Here is a 22,422-nt window from a genome sequence, read left to right on the forward strand (position 1 = left end):
GTGTTTAAAGTTGTTTAAATTATTTGTTTTCTTTTTCTATTGTCTTTCTATTTAATAAAAGCCGAGAATGATTTGTGCGGCGTACTTTGTAATTAAGTTGTTTGCACGCATTGACAGACAATTGCTATCTGACCATGAAGTACTTTTCTTTTCCAGTTCTTTGATTTCTTTCCAACGTGAAATAATTTTGATATTTGGAATTTGATCAAAGATTGCAGAATTTAAAAGAATTAGACTTTTTGGCCGTTAAAATCGCTGAAAAAATTATAACCTGTTTTATGCCAAATTGATGATTGAATATCGAAAGTTTTACGATCATTTTTTATTGAATGCTAATGTACGTACGTCCACTGGCACACACACAAAAAACATCGTTATCGCAAACATTAATTAATGAGAAACGAATTACCTTCCTTTATAGTCGCTCATTATTAGTTAAAAATCATTAAAACCATTTCCTCTCCAAAGAAAACCATGGCTGTAAAGGTGTCAAAGTCTATCGATTTTACCTTGTAAAACTATACCATACCCCCCCGTCAATTTTGGGTCTAAACACTTAACATTTTAGATATAGCTAACTTAGACGTGGTTCAAACTTTATAACTTGATTTGAGCCCAAAACAATAAAAGTTAACAGGTCAAAATTCGGGGCAAATTAAAAAAAAATTGACCTCTACGGTCTCTATCAAATTACTAAGTAACGTTTTGGTCTAAACATTTGAAATTTTACATATAGTGTAGTCAGACATTCCACATAAATATCCTCAAGTTCGACAATATACAATTGAAGAAGATCGGAGGTTACATCGACTAAAACGTTGTGAAAATGACACTCAAGATGAGAACAGTAGTCCGATAAATCAAAATAGTAGTATTGATCTCTCTGAACTGGGGGGGAAAAATGTGAAACATGATCTGAATTTGGGTATAAAAAGCCAGCGCCCAAAAGACAAAGTACTTTGGCCTACAAAATATGACTAGGCGATCCCATCGGAATTCTCGGTAGAGGCTCCTCATGCGATAATTTCAGTAATAAACTAAACCTTTCTCAGAAAGCGGAGGTAAAGCCTGGGAATATTGATTATTGTCATAAAAATCGATGAAATAGCTCATTTTTCCATCAAATCGAGTGATTGACTACTCGCAATGGTAGGAAGCCTTACATGCTTTCCCATAGTGACTTGTCCACAATACATTGTAGTCTACATTGCACTGTAGGAAACTACTGTTACTTTTTATAAAATTATTTTTATATAATGGCTTTAAAATTAATGGCTTTAAAAAGTGCTAAAGTTAAGTATCATGGTTTGATTGTGCTCAAAAAAAAAAAAAACAACATTCATTTCGAAAGCGCCCCTATCATAAAAAAAAACAAAAAACGTACTGTTTATTTTATATGTCTGACCTTTTAATGCACTTGTGATTTTAGGCTTTATAAGGTGATACCTTTCGTGAAAGGCGTTTTTTTTTTCGATTATTGATTATCGATACTTATCGAAGATATTCCGATACAAACCTATCTAAGAACGCTGACAAATGCATAAAGTACATGTGTGCAATTTTATAAAAAATCTGACCAGCCGTTTCGGGGTACATAGGGAACTCTTTCTCTGTTACATACACAAAGGCACACATAAAAATATCTTTTACAGGGTGGAACGATAAAATTGTCCCCTTAGAAAAGACGACATGATTCAATTTCACTTTGATGGAAACCGGTTTTCTTTTTTTTATTTTACACTTGTCCATTAAACACATACAAATTTAATGTAAAGACGTCGAAAACATAAAGATCCCAATTCTTCCAAGTAAACAGCCTAGAAAAATTTTTCAGCGCTGTACAAATAAAAGATATATTAATTTTCCTAAAAACGACTGGACTGGAAACTCTAAAAATACAATAATAAGCATCCCTACTCTACATGACAAAATGGTGTGTATCAAATTTATTGCGGATTGTTCAACTTATCCTCATATATTTTGTTGATTCACCACGTTTCGGTTAACTCATCCTCCGGCCTTCTTCAGGTGGATCACAAGGAGGGGATAGGAATGCTGAGCCTTGTAACTGTATCCTCAGGAATTACTGCCTTCCATAGTTCTTGTTTTCACACCACGTTTTAGCCAACTAAACCTCTGGCTTGCTTTGGTAAGGAGTGAACCTGCTATCATTAGATTATGCTCATCTCTGGAACCGTAGAGACTCGACACCTTTATCTGCTGCGCCACGGATCCTGGAGAATCACTTGAAAAAGGCCAGAATATTAATTAGCGGAACCGCGGTGGCACAACAACAACTATGAAGATGGGGATAACAGTCGCAAAAAAATGAATACAAAAACGATGAAGCCTCTTCTCAAAGGGACGCCCCCACCCAAATAATATATAAGACAAAAGAGTTTCACAAATGAGAAATGCATCTACAATTTTCTCACCTTGAAGTAAAGTACCTGTGGTCCCTAGCTCTGGCATCAAAACAAACTGCATTTCATATATGTTGTTTAAAAAAAAAAAAATTCGCCTTAAAATGACTCTAGAATGGTTGATGAGACCATTAAGTACCAAACAAACTAACAAACAATCCAAAATTAATGCCCCGTATAGATTTATTCCGATCGAAGAGCTCAGCGTAGATTGCAAATTGCATTGTTATGACGACTGAACTTATGCATTCATGACCTGAAAGTTTCATACTCTGTTGCAAATATTGAACGTATGAGACTCTAAGACGGCAACGCCTGTTATAGACAGGCGCAGAATCAGAAATGTGTTTTTATATCCTGGCAAAAGTACATGGAGAATATTAATGACTATCTAGAAAAATAAATTCTCGAGCGTAAAAGGTCGCTCGTTTTAATGGTACCACTCCCGTGTCGTCCGTGGCTCTTCAAATGTTTTAGTTAAAAAAGGGTTTGAAACCGCTCCAAAAATATGGCAACTTATATATATATATATATACATATATATATATATATATATATATATATATATATATATATATATATGCATGTATCTGTATGCATATACATGTATATATATATTTATGTATATATATATTTATATAAGTATATATATATATATATATATATATATTAAGAAGGCACTTAATAATGAAGATTACGTGGATTATCGGAGTAATATATATATATATATATATATATATATATATATATATATATATGTAGAGAGAGAGAGAGAGAGAGAGAGAGAGAGAGAGAGAGAGAGAGAGAGAGAGAGAGAGAGAGAGAGAGATTTAAATAAAATATGCGGAAATTTATTTAAATCTATATAAATTTTTTTCCTCCAAACATTTATATATATATATATATGTGTGTGTGTGTGTGTGTGTATGTATGCATATATACATATAAATATATATATATATATATGTATATATACATATAAATATATATATGTATATATATATATATATAAATATATATATATATATATATATATATATATATATATATATTCCTTCAGCTATACTCGAAACTGAAACTAAAACTTATGAATAATTCATGGTAAAATTATTTATAAAAAGATAAATTTTTGGAGTGCCATCATAATCGAAATTGAAAACAAAACTTTGAAAAATTCTTGTAAAATTATTTAATACAAAAAATGGAAGTCCATAACAATTAAACGACGGCCACTCGGGTGTAAGCGTGACATCCAAAATAAATAACACCCATCCTCTTCTATTAATAATTAAGAAACGTCAATCAAGAATAGTTCTACGGCATTTAGAAACGAAAGTATGCATTTCCTGATTCTTCAGTTTTCCTGTGTACCGATCCCGTTATAAAATTTATGGATTCTCAACTTAATACCGATGGATAATTATGTATTTTGAATTTTACGCTCACATTTGTCCGTTTTTTTTTATACCAACCTTACCTTCCTCCATACTCACACATCCAGTTTTAAGTCCTGTTGAGAGACGGCTATTATACAACGCGACATAATTGAGCGTGTAAATATCTCCACTGAAAAATCTGTAAAAACCTATAAATCCCATTTAGTAGAAAATCCTGATAACATGTTTACCAGAAATAACAGTTGGAAATAAGTCATGCACCATCCACTATGACTACAAAATTCCTACAGCTACATATCTAGAAAATGGAGCTATTAAGCCTGACTTAGTGACATAGGGCAAGAAGGAGAAAGCGGCAACCCTAGTTGAAGTAAGCGTCCCTGATGATGCTGGCCTAAACAGAGCAAAGAGGGGGGAAATAACAAAATACCAAGGACTTCTGTACGACATGAAAAGAAACTGGAATCTTTAGAAGATATCAATCATACCAGTAATTATAGGAGTAGCCGGATTAATGAACAAAATTTCGAAAACTATCTGGCGAATATACCCGGTGAACCAAGTGTAAAAGAAATACATACAATAGCACTTAAAGGGACGGTTAGAATCTTAAAAATATCTCTCGGTTGGAATAACTGAACTAAAGGGAAAATGTTTGACATCTGGTAGAATGCCCCATGCCCAGGAAAAACACAATGATAAGAAAATGTAAACAAAATGGGATATATATTCAGAATGTGTAAGATTATATAATTATTTCCACAGACAAACAATCTCGCAGCTCACAAGAGCCATGACACCGGAAGTCCAAGACTAGAGTTTCGCCCTAATTTGGGCTCATCAGTTAGTCATACCTGGACACGAAACCCGAGCTTCTTGCATGCAAAGCGAGCGCACTGCAACCTGAGCAAACCGTCCACACACACAAGAAAGTCTATTAACTAACACAGGTCAAGCAAACCGCAACAATATCCGACTATGGAACCGACCTACTTCGTCTTGAACAACCAAGCTATAACCGGAGCCGATGTCTCAAAGTAGGAGTTTTATACTCGCTAGAACGATATCATCAAAGCTTACCTAGCTAACATTTAGTAATAGAATTATTAGAATGTGAGAGATGACATAATTATTTCCACAGCCAAACAACGTCGCAGCTTACAAGAGCCATGACAGCCAACAAACCGGAAATTCAAGACTCGAGTTTCGCACTGATTTGGTGTGGTCGAACTCGGGAATCATTTGATCTAACTTGGGAATCTTTTGGTCGAACTTGGGAATCTTTTGGTCGAACTTGGGAATCTTTTTGATCGAACTCGGGAATCTTTTTGTCGAACTTGGGAATCTGCGCGGTATTTCGAACAGAAACATTATGTAATCCATGGGGCCTACATGATATTGTTTCGTTAGCCATGACTGAGTAGAAGTCCTAAGAAATTTGCAATTATATTTTTCGGCCGCCCGCACTTCAATCGCCAGGAATGTAACATTAACAACTGAATTTCACCAAGTACTCTATCCATTGCGCCACGGGTACTTGCTGACACAAAGATTGTAAATTACTTAGGACTTCAATCCAGTTATGTCTGACAGGACGAGGGCATGCTACCCCCGTTGATTAAATAAAAAGTTCCATATTAAATTTCGTGCAGATTCCCGAGTTGGATATAAAGATTCACGAGTTCGATAGAAAAATTCCTGAGTTCAACAAGATACACATGAGGAAGAGCGGAGGTTACACCGATCGAAACGTTGTGCAAATAGTACTAAAGATGAGAAACCTAGTCCGAAGAATCCAAATAATTCGAAATGTTCGTACATTGGTCTGTAACGTCTAATTTTAAAACGCCGTTCTAATTTGAAGAACTTGTAAAGAAATAGCGTTTTTGTTTCAGTGCTAATGTCCTCGCACACACACACGCACACACACACACACACACACAAACACAAACACGCACGCATGCAAACATTTGGCTTTGTGCCGTATTAAACTTAAGTATGTAAACACTTATATTGTATATCAAAAAGTAAACGCTTCTATTAGCGGTCCACACGGCTAAAGTATTTTGTTTGGCAGTTGTCTTTTGTATCTCACTTGTCGACTGGACACACAACACAAATAATCGTTCCGGCCTTTTGTTGTCAAATGGCGTTGAGAATGGACAGCGGCCACTCACCCATTGGGAAAGGAAAACAAAAAAAAGTGTCGGACCAAAAACGTATAAAATGCGGCTTCGTTCGCTTCTCTCCAGCCAGAAGGAACCAATTCCTTGGTAACTGTAGACATCCTGCCGTTCTTGCCAAAATATTCTTGAAAACCTCCAGTCGCCATGCCGAACTACACTCTTTACTACTTCAATGGCCGCGGACGTGCTGAGATTTGCCGTATGATGTTCGCCGCTGCCGGCATCAAATACACGGACAAGAGGTTCGAGTTCTCCGAATGGGACAAATATAGGAATGGTAAGTCCATACGTTTATGTATACACTACTGGGGGGGGGGGATTCGGCTTTACCAGGACGTAAAATACGCTAGCATATATTTTAATTTGTCCCGATTTCGTATATATTATTATAGAGTCGTGATTTCAAAAGTAAAAAAAAAAAGTATTTTGCTGCCATCAGCTCGAATCAGTACCAAAACACTAGCATTCAAAGTTGGTGATGTTACCACTGTACCATCGTGACACATACATAAGCTGATTAAAAGTTAAACATTGAAAATAAACTACGATGAATTGATTTGGTTGGTGAAAAAATGTTTATGACGTTCAACTGTATGTTAATAAACGACATTACTTTTGCATCAACCTAATACAAAATGTATAACGATTTTTTTTTTTCAATTTGGACATTTCTGACCGCTTAAAACTATTTAAACTGGCTAAAGAGCCGTAAAAGAACGGTCCGTAAAAAAGCCAATCATTTAAGCCGCTAGCACCGCTCTGCAACTTTTAGTTTCGGAGGAGACAGATTTTGGAAATATGGAGACAGACAGGCATATATACTTTTTATATAAGATTTTCAGTGCAATTATTAAAAATCCATAGCTACGTTAAAGAAAAGTAAAAATCGCAAGAAAACATGTTCCATCAGCTTCCCCTTTCCTTATCTATCTATCTATCTATCTATCTATCTATCTGTCTATCTATCTATCTATTTATCTATCTATCTATCTGTCTATCTATCTATCTATCTATCTATCTATCTGTCTATCTATCTATCTATCTATCTATCTATCTATCTATCTGTCTGTCTGTCTGTCTGTCTGTCTGTGCGTCCTTCTATTTACTATTAAAAGGAACTTTGCCTCTATGTGTGCGCACGCGCGTGTCTGTGAGTACGTTTTTTCTCTATGGACTCCGAGACGGTTGGTGCAATTTTTATGAAATTTCACATAAATATATTTTATGTATCTGGTGGAGCTATTAGATAGACTTTGCCTCAACATGTCTGTAATAAGAATCGATAATTAATAATCGAAACAATCCGATGAATGAAGGAACGAGCGATTTTGACCACAGTTAACACCGTATACAGCCTTACAATACAAGTGCATTTAAGAAGTTTTATTATTCGTTTTATACTAATCTTGAACATTCCGATCCAAAACCTATCTAAGAACGCGGCTTGTCACATAAAGCTGTTTCAGAGTTCGTAGGGAACGAACTACCACACAGACAGACAGACATACACACACATCAATCAGTTCTCTTTATAAAGTAGTAGAATATATATATATATATATATATATACATATATATATATATATATATATATATACATACATCAAAATTGTTATATTTCATACGTGTATAAATAATTTTAGTTATATATATATATATATATATATATATATATATATATATATATATATATATATATAAGTTGCAAAACCATTTCATCCAAGGCATGAAAATTGTTAAACAAAATGTTTTTACTATAGGCTTTAAAAGTAAAGGTACAAGATTCAATTTTAAATTTATTTATCTTCAAAGTGCACTTTTATAAATTTCATAAAGTAAGGTATAAATGTTTAATACTTTACTTTGTAAAATGTATAAAAGTGCACTTTTAAGATGAATAAATTTCAAATTGAATCTTGTACCTTTATTTTTAAAGCCTATAGTAAAAACATTTTGTTTAACAATTTTAATGCCCTGGATGGAATGCTTTTCTAACTTTTATCGTATCTTTTTAAGATAATATTTTATTTTATTTATTAATTTGGATTTAACAAAAATGAATGTGGTTTTGCATGTATTTTTAAAAACTCTACTACTTTCTATTTCAGTTTGTATTTCTCCTCTCACTACGACTCTTTTTTGCAACTCATTCTTTGTCATACATGTTTGAATAATGAGAAAATCTGAATTCTTTTAACAAAAACTTTAAAATAACTTTTTTAGATTAAATTTTTTAAAACTTGTTTCACAATAGAAAATCTTGACGATTTAATTAGGAACATATTTCATATAGGTTTCATTAAAAATATCCAGTAGATAACGAGAAAAATAGAGATGAAAATTTCAAAAGGACCGTATAACTAGTTACTCTCAATAGTAGTCCTCGTCAGCGAAATTCTTTGTTATTATTATTATTATTATTATTATTATTATTATTATTATTATTATTATTATTATTATTATAATGATTTAAAACATTTTGTGTCCTGCTCTTTCGCGCGAGGACTAATATATATATATATATATATATATATATATATATATATATAGAACAAGTAAAATGATAATGTAATTAAAGAACTCATAAATTATAATGTTTATAAATCCATCAAAGATTCAAACAATGAATCATAAAAAAATATCTTTAACCCATGTTTTTTCAAAGATATGCACTTTTCATCAGAGTTTTTTTATATTCATAAAAAATGAGTCACCGAACAAGTATAGATTTAAAAATATATTCTTAAATACATTCCAAATAGAATAATGAACGGAAAATTAAAAAAAAAATCAATTTAATAATGTATTAATTTATAAATTTATCAACTTATCAATTAATTAAGTTCTACTTTGGAACAACGAATCTGGAGTCCGAAGACTTAATCCCAAAGGTCTGTAAAACTTGACCTTAAGAATAATCCATGAAGTAAAAGCACTTTTCTGTCATCAAATTTTTCTTGTTTGATGGCTCCATTCAACATACGGAGCTTTCTAATTATTCCTAATTGTAATTTTAATTGAATAAATGTTAAAATGTTAAAGAACCCGAAAAAAGGCTCAATAATACTGTAGAGCGAAATATGTTTTTATAACCGTTTTTTACTCTGCTTAGTTACAGATGTTTCCACTACCAGAATCGAATTAACGATCCAATAGTTTATTCCTTTAATTCAGTTGACATTTACAATTCTTGGCAGTATCTGATTCGTAGCATAAAATCAACCACTTAATTATTATATCAATTAGTGAATCTATTTCGCTATTAACTCATCAGAAGAAATAACAAAAATCAATCCATCAAAAGGAAACAAAGAGTGCTTTGACATGATTAAAATCCGAAAATTGGAAAAGAGGCTTTAAATATCTTATATGTTTTCATTATGGCATTTTCATGGCGTAATAGAAACATACTATAAGGCGTATTGAGTTTTCTATTATCTAGATTGGTTCTAATATAAATATATTTATATTTTGAATTATATATATATATATATATATATATATTTAGATTTGCAAATATATATTGCAATTAAGCTATACATATTTTAGCGCCTATTCTCGTCTTGCGGGTTCGTTAAGATGTAAAAGTTTTGCCGTCATTCGCTGTGTGAGTACATTTTTACATGTTTTCAGACGCTATGTAATAATGTTTTTTAATAAAAAATATCGCAGGTTTTCAATAGAAAGTTGTGCACGATTTTATGCCCATACGTAATGTAGCTGATGGTTCTGTCACACGTTTTAAGAACTGCTGTGAGAAACAGATATCGCATGAATTTATATATGGAACACTTTTATTTTTCGTTCTTTTTCCAGATATGCCCAGCATGTGCGTTCCTGTCCTGGACATCGACGGAAAGCAAAGGATGCCCGAAACCATGGCGATCTGCAGATACCTGGCTCGTGAATTCGGTAAGCCCAACAAGATTTTGTGAAAACCCAACGCTGCTTCTACATACATTTTTTATTTCAAGATTTCTTACATTATATATTCTCATAATAATTCCTACCCAAAGCAAGTAATCGAATTTACAATTGTTTCTAAAATAATTTGCAGAATAAACATAATAATCAGAAATATATTTATTTTACTTTTTAAAAATGAAAAACGAGGTTAACTTTAATGTGGTAATACGCTGTTAAATAACTATAACATGACTAGCTGTGTATACCCGACTTTGCCTGATTGAAAATCCGGAGGGATTACTTGCATACAACTTAAGATGCACCGATTATCCTAACTTCTTACGAAAAGTGACCACATGTTGCATTTAGGGAAGCATTCATCTTGGTTTACGAAAATTAAACGCGAAGTAACTCTCATAGCTTAAATAAATAAACTTACTTCCGGTTTTAAACGCAACAGTTGTCAACTATTAATGATTGAAAATAAATCAAACTAAATGTAAAATAAATTAAAAATAAATTAACTTTAAATAATATTCCTTGATTAAAACGATTCTATTACAAAAACAATTAATAAAATTGAGTGTGTTATTAAAATACATTTTCTTTACTCTAATATGCAAATAACTTTAACAATTCACTGTCAATTTCTTTCAAATGCAATATATATATATATACATATACATATATATATATATATATATATATATATATATATATATATATATATTAGGGCGAGAGGGGGTAATTCACTGTCAATTTCTTTCAAATGCAATATATATATATATACATATATATATATATATATATATATATATATATATATATATATATTAGGGCGAGAGGGGGTAATTAGGACAGAAATCTAGAAGAGCAATGTTTAATGAAATGTATCTATACTTACAAATATAATTTTCTTCATAGATATAAATCTCTTTCGACAAAATCTAACTTTCCACTTTGATTATATTATATAATATTCATCCTATTTAACCATTCTTTTCAGTATCAATACACAGCTCTTGGATATGGTCTTAAACTATATCCGGTGGTGATACCCCAGCTTGCGCGCTTTGGGGAGTGTGGAGCAAGCCTTTAATTGCCATAGCTCCCGGGTTCACTCTGACCCGGAGTGCTAATACCTGTTAGGATCCCAACCATGGGTTTAATAGAAACCGACTTGGAAAAAACAAATATATTCTATTAAAAACTTTTTCTTCAAAATCACTGGATTCGGCATTAAATAACCTGAAAAGTGTTGATATGCCATAAAGCATAAACAGCCAACCAACAAATTGATACACAATTAACATAAACGTTTTCTCTGATGTTTTCTATTTCCAGATTCTTCCTCCTTACTTATTACAAAAATGCTTGTTTATTTTGGTGTCTTGTCCTATCCCCACCCTATTTGTGCTGATGAGACAATATTAAAAAAAATCATCGACAATTATTGCCGATATTATTTGTTAATATTAATAAAATGAATATCGTATCAGACACGATCGTACTAAATTTGATTTTGTTTTGTCTCTCCTTCTGAGACTGATTTATAATTTACTATTATTACTCTTTATATTTATACTAGTATTTCAGCCCGACGTTGCCCGGGTGTTTGGATGTGTATGTTGAGCAAAAAGAAATGTGGTAGTAGGAAGGCAGGCTCGAACCCGTACCGCAAACGAGGAAAAGAGCGGCGTAAAACTTAACGTTTATGCTGTTACGACCACCGCCAAACCGGAAGCGACAATGTTTAAAATTAAGGCTAGAAAATCTAAAGGAGAGGATAACTTTAAAAAATATTGGCAAAAAAAGTGACCCCCCCCTGTAGAAAAGTGCCTAGTTGAAGGCGAAGATGTTAATGTTTTTAGCCAATTTTTCGATATTTGTCGTATGAAAGGTCGAACTTTAAAACGATACTGATCTTGATACAATCTGTCGCCTCTATTGAAAGGTTAAGGCAGATATGAAAACATACATACATACGTACATACACACATAAACACATACATACATTTATATATTGGTAACTAAAAGTTTTCGACCCAAACTGATGAATAAGCTTGCTCTATCTCTGAATACCCTTTATGTAAAATTTCAAATATTTAGACCAGAAATTGTCTGAGTCATTTGGAAGAGACTGCAAAGGTCAATTTTTTTTTAAATTTGACCTCTATTATGACCCCTTAAAATGTATTGTTTTGAGCTCAAATCAAGTTATTAAATTAGATCTATGTCCAAGGAACCTATATCTAAAATTTCAAGTGCGTAGACCCAAAATTGTTGGATAATGTTGGTAGAGTTCTCAAAGGTCAAATCGTTGAAATTTGACTCCTTAATCGCCAAATTTCTGGCCGAAACCGATCACATAAATTTTCCCAAATCTCAGTACCCTGTATATCAAATTTCGAGTCTGTAGACTAAAAATTGACAGAGTTATTGCGTAGGGAAATGTACACAGACACACACACAGACACGTTCACTTATATATATATATATATATATATATATATATATATATATATATATATATATATATATACACTTGTGCCCGATATTATTCATACCCCCTCTTGAAAATTGAGTTTATTAGGTGTAACTTTGTAAGAATTTATTGTTTACGTCCATATTGATACATATTCTTAATAAACCTCTTCTGATCATTTTCGTCATTTTAAAATCTCGGGATACTTGTAATAAAAGAAATATACAGCTATTTATAAAATCTGCAATGTTCAAAAATAATCATACCCCCTTATTTTTCAGTATTAATCGAGTTTCTGACTGTTTGTTTCCTGTTTGATTCTTATTTTGAATGCTTTTATACAACCTTTGATTAATTTCATTTCGTTTTTTGCATTTTTCAGAAATTAAAATGATATCAACTGAAAACCAAAAAAAGAATAAAAATTATTAGAATGGGGAAGAAAAAAGAGCTTAGTAATGATCTTAGGACTAAAATTGTAAATTCACATAAGGATGGTTTAGGTTACAAGTCAATTTCCAAGAAATTTGAGGTCCCTACAGCAACAGTACAGAGCATCATCAAAAAATTCCAGAGCCACCACACAACAAACAACTTGATTGGTAGAGGAAGGAAAAGGAAACTGTCTGCTAGAGCCACCAGGAATATTGTAAGAAGTGTTAATGCAAATCCAACCACCACTACTAAGGGCATTTTAGAAAATCTTGAGTCTTCTTGCATAAAAATATCAAGGCAAACATTGCAAAGGACTCTGCATGAAAATGGTCTGAAAGGAAGAAGACCAAGAAGGACTCCATTGCACACCGGAAAACGCCTTGCAGCACGTCTAAAGTTTGCTAGGACCCATGTGAATTCTCCAGAGTCCGTTTTCTCAAGTATTTTGTGGACTGACGAAAAAAAAATTGAATTGTTTGGCCATATGGATGCTTCTTACGTTTGGAGGAAGAAAGGAGAAGCTTACAACCCAAAGAACACCATACCCACGGTGAAACATGGTGGTGGTAGCCTAATGTTTTGGGGCTCCGTTTCGGCTAGTGGTCCAGGTAGTTTGGTCAAGATAGATGGAACCATGAAGAAGGAGCAATATTTGGAGATACTCCAGGAAACATTAGACAGGATACGGAGAAGCTCCATTTAGGACCAAACTGGGTCCTTCAACAGGATAATGATCCAAAACATACTGCCAAAATAGTCAAGAAATGGTTTGAGGATAATCACATTAATGTTTTGGAATGGCCTAGCCAGAGTCCTGACCTGAACCCTATCGAAAACCTCTGGCACATATTGAAAACTGAGGTTAAAAAGCGGAAACCTAGAAATTTGAGGGATTAAGAGAACTACTGCATTGAAGAATGGTCAAAAATCAGTGTTGATGCTTGTAAAAACCTTGTTGATAAATATCCAAAACGGTTACAGGCAGTTATTAAGAATAAAGGGCATGCTATTGACTATTAGTAAGAGAGGTATGAATAATTTTGAACTAGTGCCATTATTGTTTTTCTTAGTATAATGCTTCAAACTTGCATAATTTATTTATTTGTTGAGTTTAAATTAAATGCTTATGCTTGATTTATTGTTTGAAATCCCTTTAATATTGTCTATCTTCTGGTTTGAGCAATATTCTTATAGAAATCTCAAAGATCCGAGGGGTATGAATAATATCGGGCACAAGTGTATATATATATATATATATCCAGTCATGCTGGAATAAAAGTGTATATAAGTCCGTTTCCAGTATGAAAATTAATTTGTAAAATAGTATAACTTCCCTGCATATCAATTAAATTGGGAACAAACAAACAGACAGAGTTACGACTTCATTATAATACAAGATTAAAGCAAACAAGAACACTCGGACGATCCACAGAGTGTTATAATTATTAAGATTTTAAAATAAATGAAAAAAGAACAAACTATGTAATAATATATGTATAAGCACTATTTAACTGCTAAATATCGATCGAACTTATCGTATTTAATTGACATTGGATTTTTCTGTGAATCGATCTGATCTACATATATTTAATTTATATCGCTTTTTATTTAGACACTTTCAGATCCGTCCAGATTCATCATCAGGTTCCTTCAATATTTTAAGATATTTATAAATTATTTCGGTCCTGGATATGACCTTAAACTATATCCGATAGTGAGGCCCCAGCTTGCGGGATTTGGGGACTGTGTGGCCACGCTTTAATAGCAATATCTCCCAGGGTAACCCTGACCCGGAGTGGTAGAACCTGTTAAGTCCCCAACTATGGGTTAAATAGAAACCGACTTAAAAACACACACACACACACACACATATACTCTATTAAAAAGAATTTCTTCAAAATCACTGGATTCGGTATTAAATAACCTGTAAAAGGTTGATATGCCGTAAAACAAAAACAAACAAACAAACAATAAATTATTTCTTTTCTGTAAATCATGCGATATTGACTATATCAATAAGTTCTATTTTACTTTAAAAAGAATTTTAGGATATTTATAAATTATTTCGGTCCTGGATATAACCTTAAGCTATATCCGATAGTGAGGCCCCAGCTTGCAGGCGTTGGGGAGTGTTGAGCCACGCTTTAATTTCAATTGTCCCCGTCCACTCTGACCCGGAGTGGTAGTACCTGTTAGAGTCCCAACTATGGGTTAAATAGAAACCGACTTAAAAAACAAATATACTCTATCAAAAAACTGTTCTTCAAAATCACTGCATTTAGCATTAAATAACCTGAAAAGGGTTGATACGCCGTAAAACAAAACAAACAAACAAACAATAAATTATTTCTCTTCAGTAAATCACGTGATATTAACTATAACTAAAGAAATGGCAGAAACACTGGAGGATGACCTCCAATCTTTAGTGGAATGGGGACAAAAATGGATGGTCACGTTCAATGCCGCCAAGGCTAAACTAGTTTCATTCAATAATTACAAGAAACCTTCTCTACCACCTATAGCAATGGCCAACGACTCTTTATTAGAGAGCACGTCTTTCAAGCTCCTTGGCCTAACGTTCACAGGAAACAAGAGTTGGAACAATTACATCGACGGCATTGCCAGGGCCGCTGCAAGGAAGGTGGGCTCTCTCTCTACCGTGCTAGAAAACTACTAACACTCGAAAATATCCTGTACCTCTATAAGGCAACCATTCGCCCATGTATGGAGTATTGCTGTCATATTTGGGCTGGTGCATCGGCTAATAGTCTCTCGCTCCTTGACAAGGTTCAAAAGAGAGTCGCCAATCTGATAGGCCTGAACTGGTATCTAAGCTTCAGCCTCTGTCCCATCGACGAAACGTTGCATCCCCCTGCCTGTTCTACAAGTATTTTAATGATGAATGCTCTGACGAACTACAAGCACTTGTGCCCCCACGACGGGAACACTCTCGACAGACCCGACAGGCTGCAAAATCCCACCCCCACACTGTAGAGATCCCTAGATGTAAAAGATCTTTCTACTTCAATGTTTTCTTCCCCAGAACCGCTAGACTTTGGAATTCCATTCCAGGTAATTGCTTCCCCAACTGTACTGACGTGCAGAAGTTCAAGTGCAACGTGAACCAACATCTTGCTGCCCAAATCCCTACATAGTATCCCAGTAGCTGGTGCCCCTGTTAGTAGCCTATGTGCCTTGTATGGGGTGAAAATGTAATAAAAAAATATCAATAAGTTCTGTTTTACTTGTAAAGGAATTGGAGTATATCATCTCTTTTCTAGACATTTTCGGTTAATATTATTTTTATTTGTAAATTTTAATTAGTAATGAGTTTAATTTATTAAATTGATAGCCGCTGTCTATATATAAAATTGTAAGTACCACCTCGGTTATTTTAAACAGTAAGTCTGTATTTACTGATGTATATTTCTGATTGATTTTGAAAAATAAATAGATATACGAAGGTCTGGAATCTCAAAAAAAAAAAAAAAAAAGAAAAAATACCTTCGTTCGTTTGTCTGATTTTGTTTATACATCACGTCATTTAAATGCCCTAGTATTCTACATTGCTAAAGGTATACACGTACAGATTTGCTTACCAACAACGCTTCAAGTAAATAACCTTCATATATATATATATATATATATATATATATATATATATATATATATATATATATATATATATATAGGTGTGTGTGTGTGTGTGTGTGTGTGTGTGTGTGTGTGTGTGTGTTGGGACGATAAATCGGAATCGGAACTGGGAATCGAAAAAATCGGAAGATTTGGGGGCATCAGAATCTAAAAAAAAAAATGATGCCTATTTTTCCGATGCCAAACTATTCTTTTAATTGTCTTATTTTTATTTGATTTTGTTTAAAGTAAAATCTTCTATTGCTGGTGATAATGAAAAAAAATAATAAACGTTTATTGATTTTATAATATCAGTAAAGCAAAAATCGATAGATCACTCTCCACAAGTGTAATTTTACGTTTAGGGAAATATCTGCATATCTAACATCAGTTTTTTTTTTTTTTTTTACAAAGATCGAGGAAAATAAGAATTTTATAGTTAAATAATTAGATATTTCTAAATAATCGGAATCGGTAATTGTATCGGAATCGGGAATTTAGCACTTAATCGGTAATTGTATTGGAATAGGTAAAAATATTGAAATCGATATATATATATATATATATATATATATATATATATATGTATATATGATGAAAATGATGGAAATAGTATTCCGACAAAATAGAGAAAATAAAAAGGAACAAACCGTATTATGTGTTCATCAGCGTTTCGTCTTTATTTCGAGACTTCCTCTATGTACTATATTAAAGTCATATTCCTGTTTGTTTGTTTTCAATTTGCTTAAAGTGTACAACAGGGTACATTGCTCCACCAATTAATTTTTATAATGAAAACAGACGTTCACACATTTAACTCAAGCATCATTTCTATATACATTATTTTGTCAAATGGAATCTAAACTCAAGAGGTAAATTCATTTGCATAGTACAATAAAGAAAATCTAATTTAATAATTAACGCCATGTTATTAATTATTTATTATAATGGAATTGTTTTGATTGTTCTATTTAGAAATATTAGTCAAAGTTGATGTATTTATTTTTAAAATTTAATTCATATTTAATTTAATATATTTTAAATTATTACTAGCTGACACCAGTTTTCTGTAAAAACGGAAGAAAGTGTATTTATTAAAGCTTTGAGAGCTATTTCCCCTTAACACTATGGGAGTTATTTCCCATTTAATTTTAATAAACCAAAATGGATGTGTTTTATGCTTCAAAACACCAACATGCGGTCCACTTTCAGGAAAATCGTAAGAATTTAAATTATGCGGTGTATTTGAAATAGTATGTGACTAGGTTTTTGTTCGCCAATGTATTTCAACCTGGCAACCCCGGGTACATACATTTAGAGTACATATTCACACACTCACGCACGCACACACAGAGAGAGAGAGAGAGAGAGAGAGAGAGAGAGAGAGAGAGAGAGAGAGAGAGAGAGAGAGAGGGGCAAACATACAGACAGACAGACAGATAAAAAGGAACAAACCGAATCATGTGTTCATCAACCTTCGTTTTTATCCAAGACTTTCTCTGGATGAATGAAATTAAGAAAACAGAAACACCAATACACATATTTGAAAATTTTCTTGTTAAAAATGTGACGCTGTTCCAGACGAAGTATTGATGAACACATAACTCGGTTTGTTCCTTTTTGATTTGTCTAATTTCGTCGGAATACTTTTTCCATAATTCTCATCATATATATATATATATATATATATATATATATATATATATATATATATATATATATATACGTAGTTTTTTTGTTGTTGATTTTTTTAAACCACATTGAGATTAGCGTCTTCACCTTGAAGATCGTATGTTTTTTTTAGAAATTGCCCATTTTTTATTTTGGACGTAAACAAATAATATTTTCATTTATTTATTTATTTTTAAAACAGTAATCTACGTACATGCATGTTTCGGGGCCCTACCCCTCTTCAGCGTAGCTTGACTGTTATTAGGACTAGAACCCTGGAGCTTATGTATTTCAGACCAGCGTTTTATCAATTAAGCTCTGATGCCATAGACGATTTACTGTTTATTTTTTATCGTTTATATATGTACGTAGTTTTTTTGTTGTTGATATTTTTAAACGATATTGAGGTTAGCGTCTTCGCCTTGAAGATCGTATGTTTTTTTAGAAATTGCCCATAAGAATGAATCCTTTTTCGGGGTCAACGGCCAAGTAGCACCATGTGTGTTTGTGTGTATCTATGTGTGTGTTAGGGTGGAGAGGGTTCCCGTAAGCTGTGGTGAAGACAACCTTGCTATGAGAAGCAAATCTCTGATTTAAAAACCATAATGCAGGAGACCAGTACCCGCATTAAGCTCGTCTGCAGTTTAACTTGTTGCTGGCTATCTTGCTCTTGCTTATTGCTGGATCTCAACATTTTAACCCGAGATAGAGACTTAGCGGTCGTGCAAAGCTAAGACGCTGTAACAACATCTGTGTATGGATAATCCCTCAGGCATTTATCTATAAAAATGGTCCTGTAGCGATGGAAAATTTGTGACGTGTGGAGGCTTGAAATGCTGGAAGCATGTAATAATTGATCTCAATAGCCCTCTACAGGGTGATTCCTGCCTGAGAGTATGAATTCACCGGCAGGACTAAAAAAAACGTCATTTTGGGCTCATGGACTTTAAGTGTATAAGGGAATGGCGTTCGTCTGACAAGACGTTGCAATTATTATATATATATATATATATATATATATATATATATATATTAAGGAGATTAGAACAACAGTCAGAAGAGCAGAGTATATTTTAATGTATTAGTAAATTAATACAATTTAAATAAATAAAACAATGCTCATATTACTCAATATATATATATATATATATATATATATATATATATATATATATATATATATATATATATATATAAATTAAACTATACAGAATCTTCAGTATTTGATCCCTGAAACTCCATAACTTACTACGTAGCTCTACTCATGTATTGAGCAATTTTGAAGTAAATAATCGAACATAATTCATAAGATATTGAATTTTTTTTTAAATTTTATGTAGATACATAAATAATATACATGTGTGTGTATATGTATGTGTGTATGTGTGTATGTGTGTATATGTAAAAACATTAAAGGTCGATGAAAGAATTAACCGTTTTGTTTTGTAGGCTTCTATCCCAAGAGCAGCATGGACATGTTCAGATGTGACTACATCGCCGATTGCTTCTATGAAATTATGCACGATTACATGAGATATTTCCACTGGAAGAACGGACGCTTCAGGGTGAGTAAATTATTCAAATACTTATTAAAATATAAGTTGTACATATTAAGTAACTTGCAGTTTGCAAGAAGACTCGATATGTCTCTGAGGCGTTATTATTATGATATTATTGTTACAGCTGTGACGTCGCTTAGGTTATTCTTAAGACTTTATGAATAAAAACACTCTTGACAATAGAGAATTATTTGAAGAGAAAGAAAAAGAAAGAAAATTCCCTTAACGGAAAAGGCATGTGAGAAACATTTACCCTTGGGGTATCCTCCACGGAAGGCCCATTGAAATATTAATATATCACCTAATTTTCGTATTCTTATTTAAGAACAAAGTGATAAGAAGTTTTCACCAAAAAAACCCTTAGCCGTTTAAAAATAAAATTTATATAACCCATTCGTTGAATTCCTAAATAAGATTTCACTATTTCTTTATTTCACATAATTATTTTTTATGAAGAACTTTTTAATTTTTATTTCTATATTTATAATATGGTCATAACAACATTGCATTAACGTTACGGTTAATTTTAGTTTCTTATTAGTGGCAAGTAATGTTTACAAATTATCGTTATTTTAGTATTTAGATTTAAGACCATTTTAGGTTTAATGTTTAATTGAATATGAGAATAAATAAAAGACTGCATTATATATATATAAATCCTTATACAATATTTCGAGTAAAGGATGCTAATCTATTTATCATTATTTAATGTTGTAGAATTCATTATCATTCTAATTAAATATGCTTTCATATCGTTACTAAAAACAATTGCCAAGGGAGATAATCCAATTATGTTGTTAATTACTAATAGTTAATTCTGTTGGAAAAGGGCCAATTTTATTTCCCATAACAGCTAAAGGGAGATAATTCAGGCCGTTTGATTTTTTCGGTCTAGTGATTACTAGAAAGCGTCTATAATTTAATAATTAATTTAATTAAACAGATCCAGAACGTGCTACGATAGCTTATTTAACAAATTAAATATATAAATTATGTTTTTAATCTTAAAAAAAAATGTTTTTTTACCTATGGGTTTAACCCACATCTGTTATTAATCCACCAACAACTTAGGTTTCTCATGTCTTCAAAGCCAGAATTATAATTCGTGTGTTGTATTCTTGGGTATATAAAAAAATGGTATATATCATTTAATTATTATTCTGAAAGTAAAGCCACCCAATAGCTACAAATGTGTTTCACTCCGATGAGAAGATGTCTACCCCTGCATTTATGTGGAAAACCTTTAGAACAAAGAATAAAGTAAGTAAATAAATAAACCAGCATGGATTCTACAAACTTAAGATGTCAGATGACAAAATCAATTAAATTAATTTTCAGTCCCCAAATTGCTAATTTAATTGTTTAATAATAATTGCTAGTTTATTGTTAAGTTGTTTTATTGGTTTGCAGAGGGTATCACTTATTTCACCATCAATACTGCTACAACGGAATACAAAAATGCTCACCGTTATGGAGAAAAAATCCATTCTTTGATATTCTTTATACTTTATTTATATTTCTTACCCAGTTTAGAATAATAGAAACTATATTTGCATGTTAGATTTGGATCCTTCATTTAGATTATATCATTCCCAGCTATTTAACTCTACATTAAAATTTAATCCTAGAATCCGAGGATCCTTATTGTTGTAAAAAGTTATACCTCAGTTACAATACAGCCGTGATAGCAGAAACTTATTCCTCTGAAGACATCCCTGTATGGCATCTCGTCTTTTATTCAAAATCTCCTCTTTAGAATTCACTATGTAAAAGGCTTCCAATACACATAGATTGCACCTTTTTGATTTTCCAGGGCAATACTTTCTCCCTCTGTCCACTACTGACCATTTTAATTCAAAATCTTAATTATTTCTATTATGTTCCCTAACCCAATCACCTAATGCAGTTGTATTCCTCTTTTTGTTTTATTTTTAATGCTGATTCTTGTACCCTCCCCCCTGGTATCGTTAGAACCATCTCTATTAGTTTCTATCTCAGGTTCCTTTTTAAAGGATACTACGTGGTTTCTATATCTGTCCTTAAACACGGGCCCCTTGGCCCCCAGATATATCTTCTTAGTATTGTCGGTTTTTATCTTTTATTTATCCACTATTTACGAGGTTAGACATTTCCCACCAAACGGACAATTCGCAGGTATTCTGCAATTACATTTTTTGTCTAAGATACTTTCATTTTATACTGATTCGTTATTGTTCCTTATTTTACTGATTTTTCTATTGTTGGAGCTGATTATAGTGTTAGTTAAGTTGCTGGACATTGAGAAAGATGATTTTACAGAGTTCCATTTATGTTTTTGCATAATTTATTCTCCGGGGGGAAGTTTTGGTCTATTATTCTATAGAATTCCCTAGGTATAGTATTTTTGATATGCTCGCTGAATGGTGGATTGAATAATACAAACTCTTGCGTCTATATCTGTTATTTATGGTACCGCCCTCATCCTTACCTGTTCTGCTGTTATTACTACCCCCACCGTTCCTATTCTTTTGATCACTTTCAACGTTTCCCTTATTGATCTTTGGTTGTTTTCTGACTTTCATTGCTATCTTATACGGGATTGTGCAGTTAGGTTTGTTGTTCTTACTATTATTGATCCTATTAAATTCAATTTTTTCTGTTGTATCCCGATCTCATAAGGGCATCATTGTAGTATTCCTTGTTTTTATCAAAAATACTCTCATTGTAAGAAAGCTCTGAAACTCTTTT

At 32.5% G+C, this 22,422-nt stretch overlaps 1 protein-coding gene across 10 annotated transcripts in view; it reads left to right on the plus strand.

Moving 5' to 3' along the window:
• LOC145265349 (S-crystallin SL20-1-like) overlaps positions 1 to 22,422 on the plus strand; it is a 295,253-nt gene that overhangs the window by 255,878 nt on the left and 16,953 nt on the right. For 9 of the 10 annotated variants that reach the window (XM_080121117.1, XM_080121120.1, XM_080121121.1 and 6 more), the window contains 2 exons: positions 9,823 to 9,918; positions 19,586 to 19,701. In XM_080121117.1, coding sequence (XP_079977243.1) covers positions 9,823 to 9,918; positions 19,586 to 19,701 — 212 coding nt within the window. Of the gene's footprint in view, positions 1 to 3,902; positions 6,284 to 9,822; positions 9,919 to 19,585; positions 19,702 to 22,422 lie in introns of those variants that run through there. The other variant, XM_080121115.1, reaches the window with a different exon arrangement.

Source organism: Euprymna scolopes, chromosome 40 (genome assembly GCF_053919585.1).
Source record: "Euprymna scolopes isolate OS-2025 chromosome 40, ASM5391958v1, whole genome shotgun sequence".
NCBI lineage: Eukaryota > Metazoa > Mollusca > Cephalopoda > Sepiida > Sepiolidae > Euprymna > Euprymna scolopes.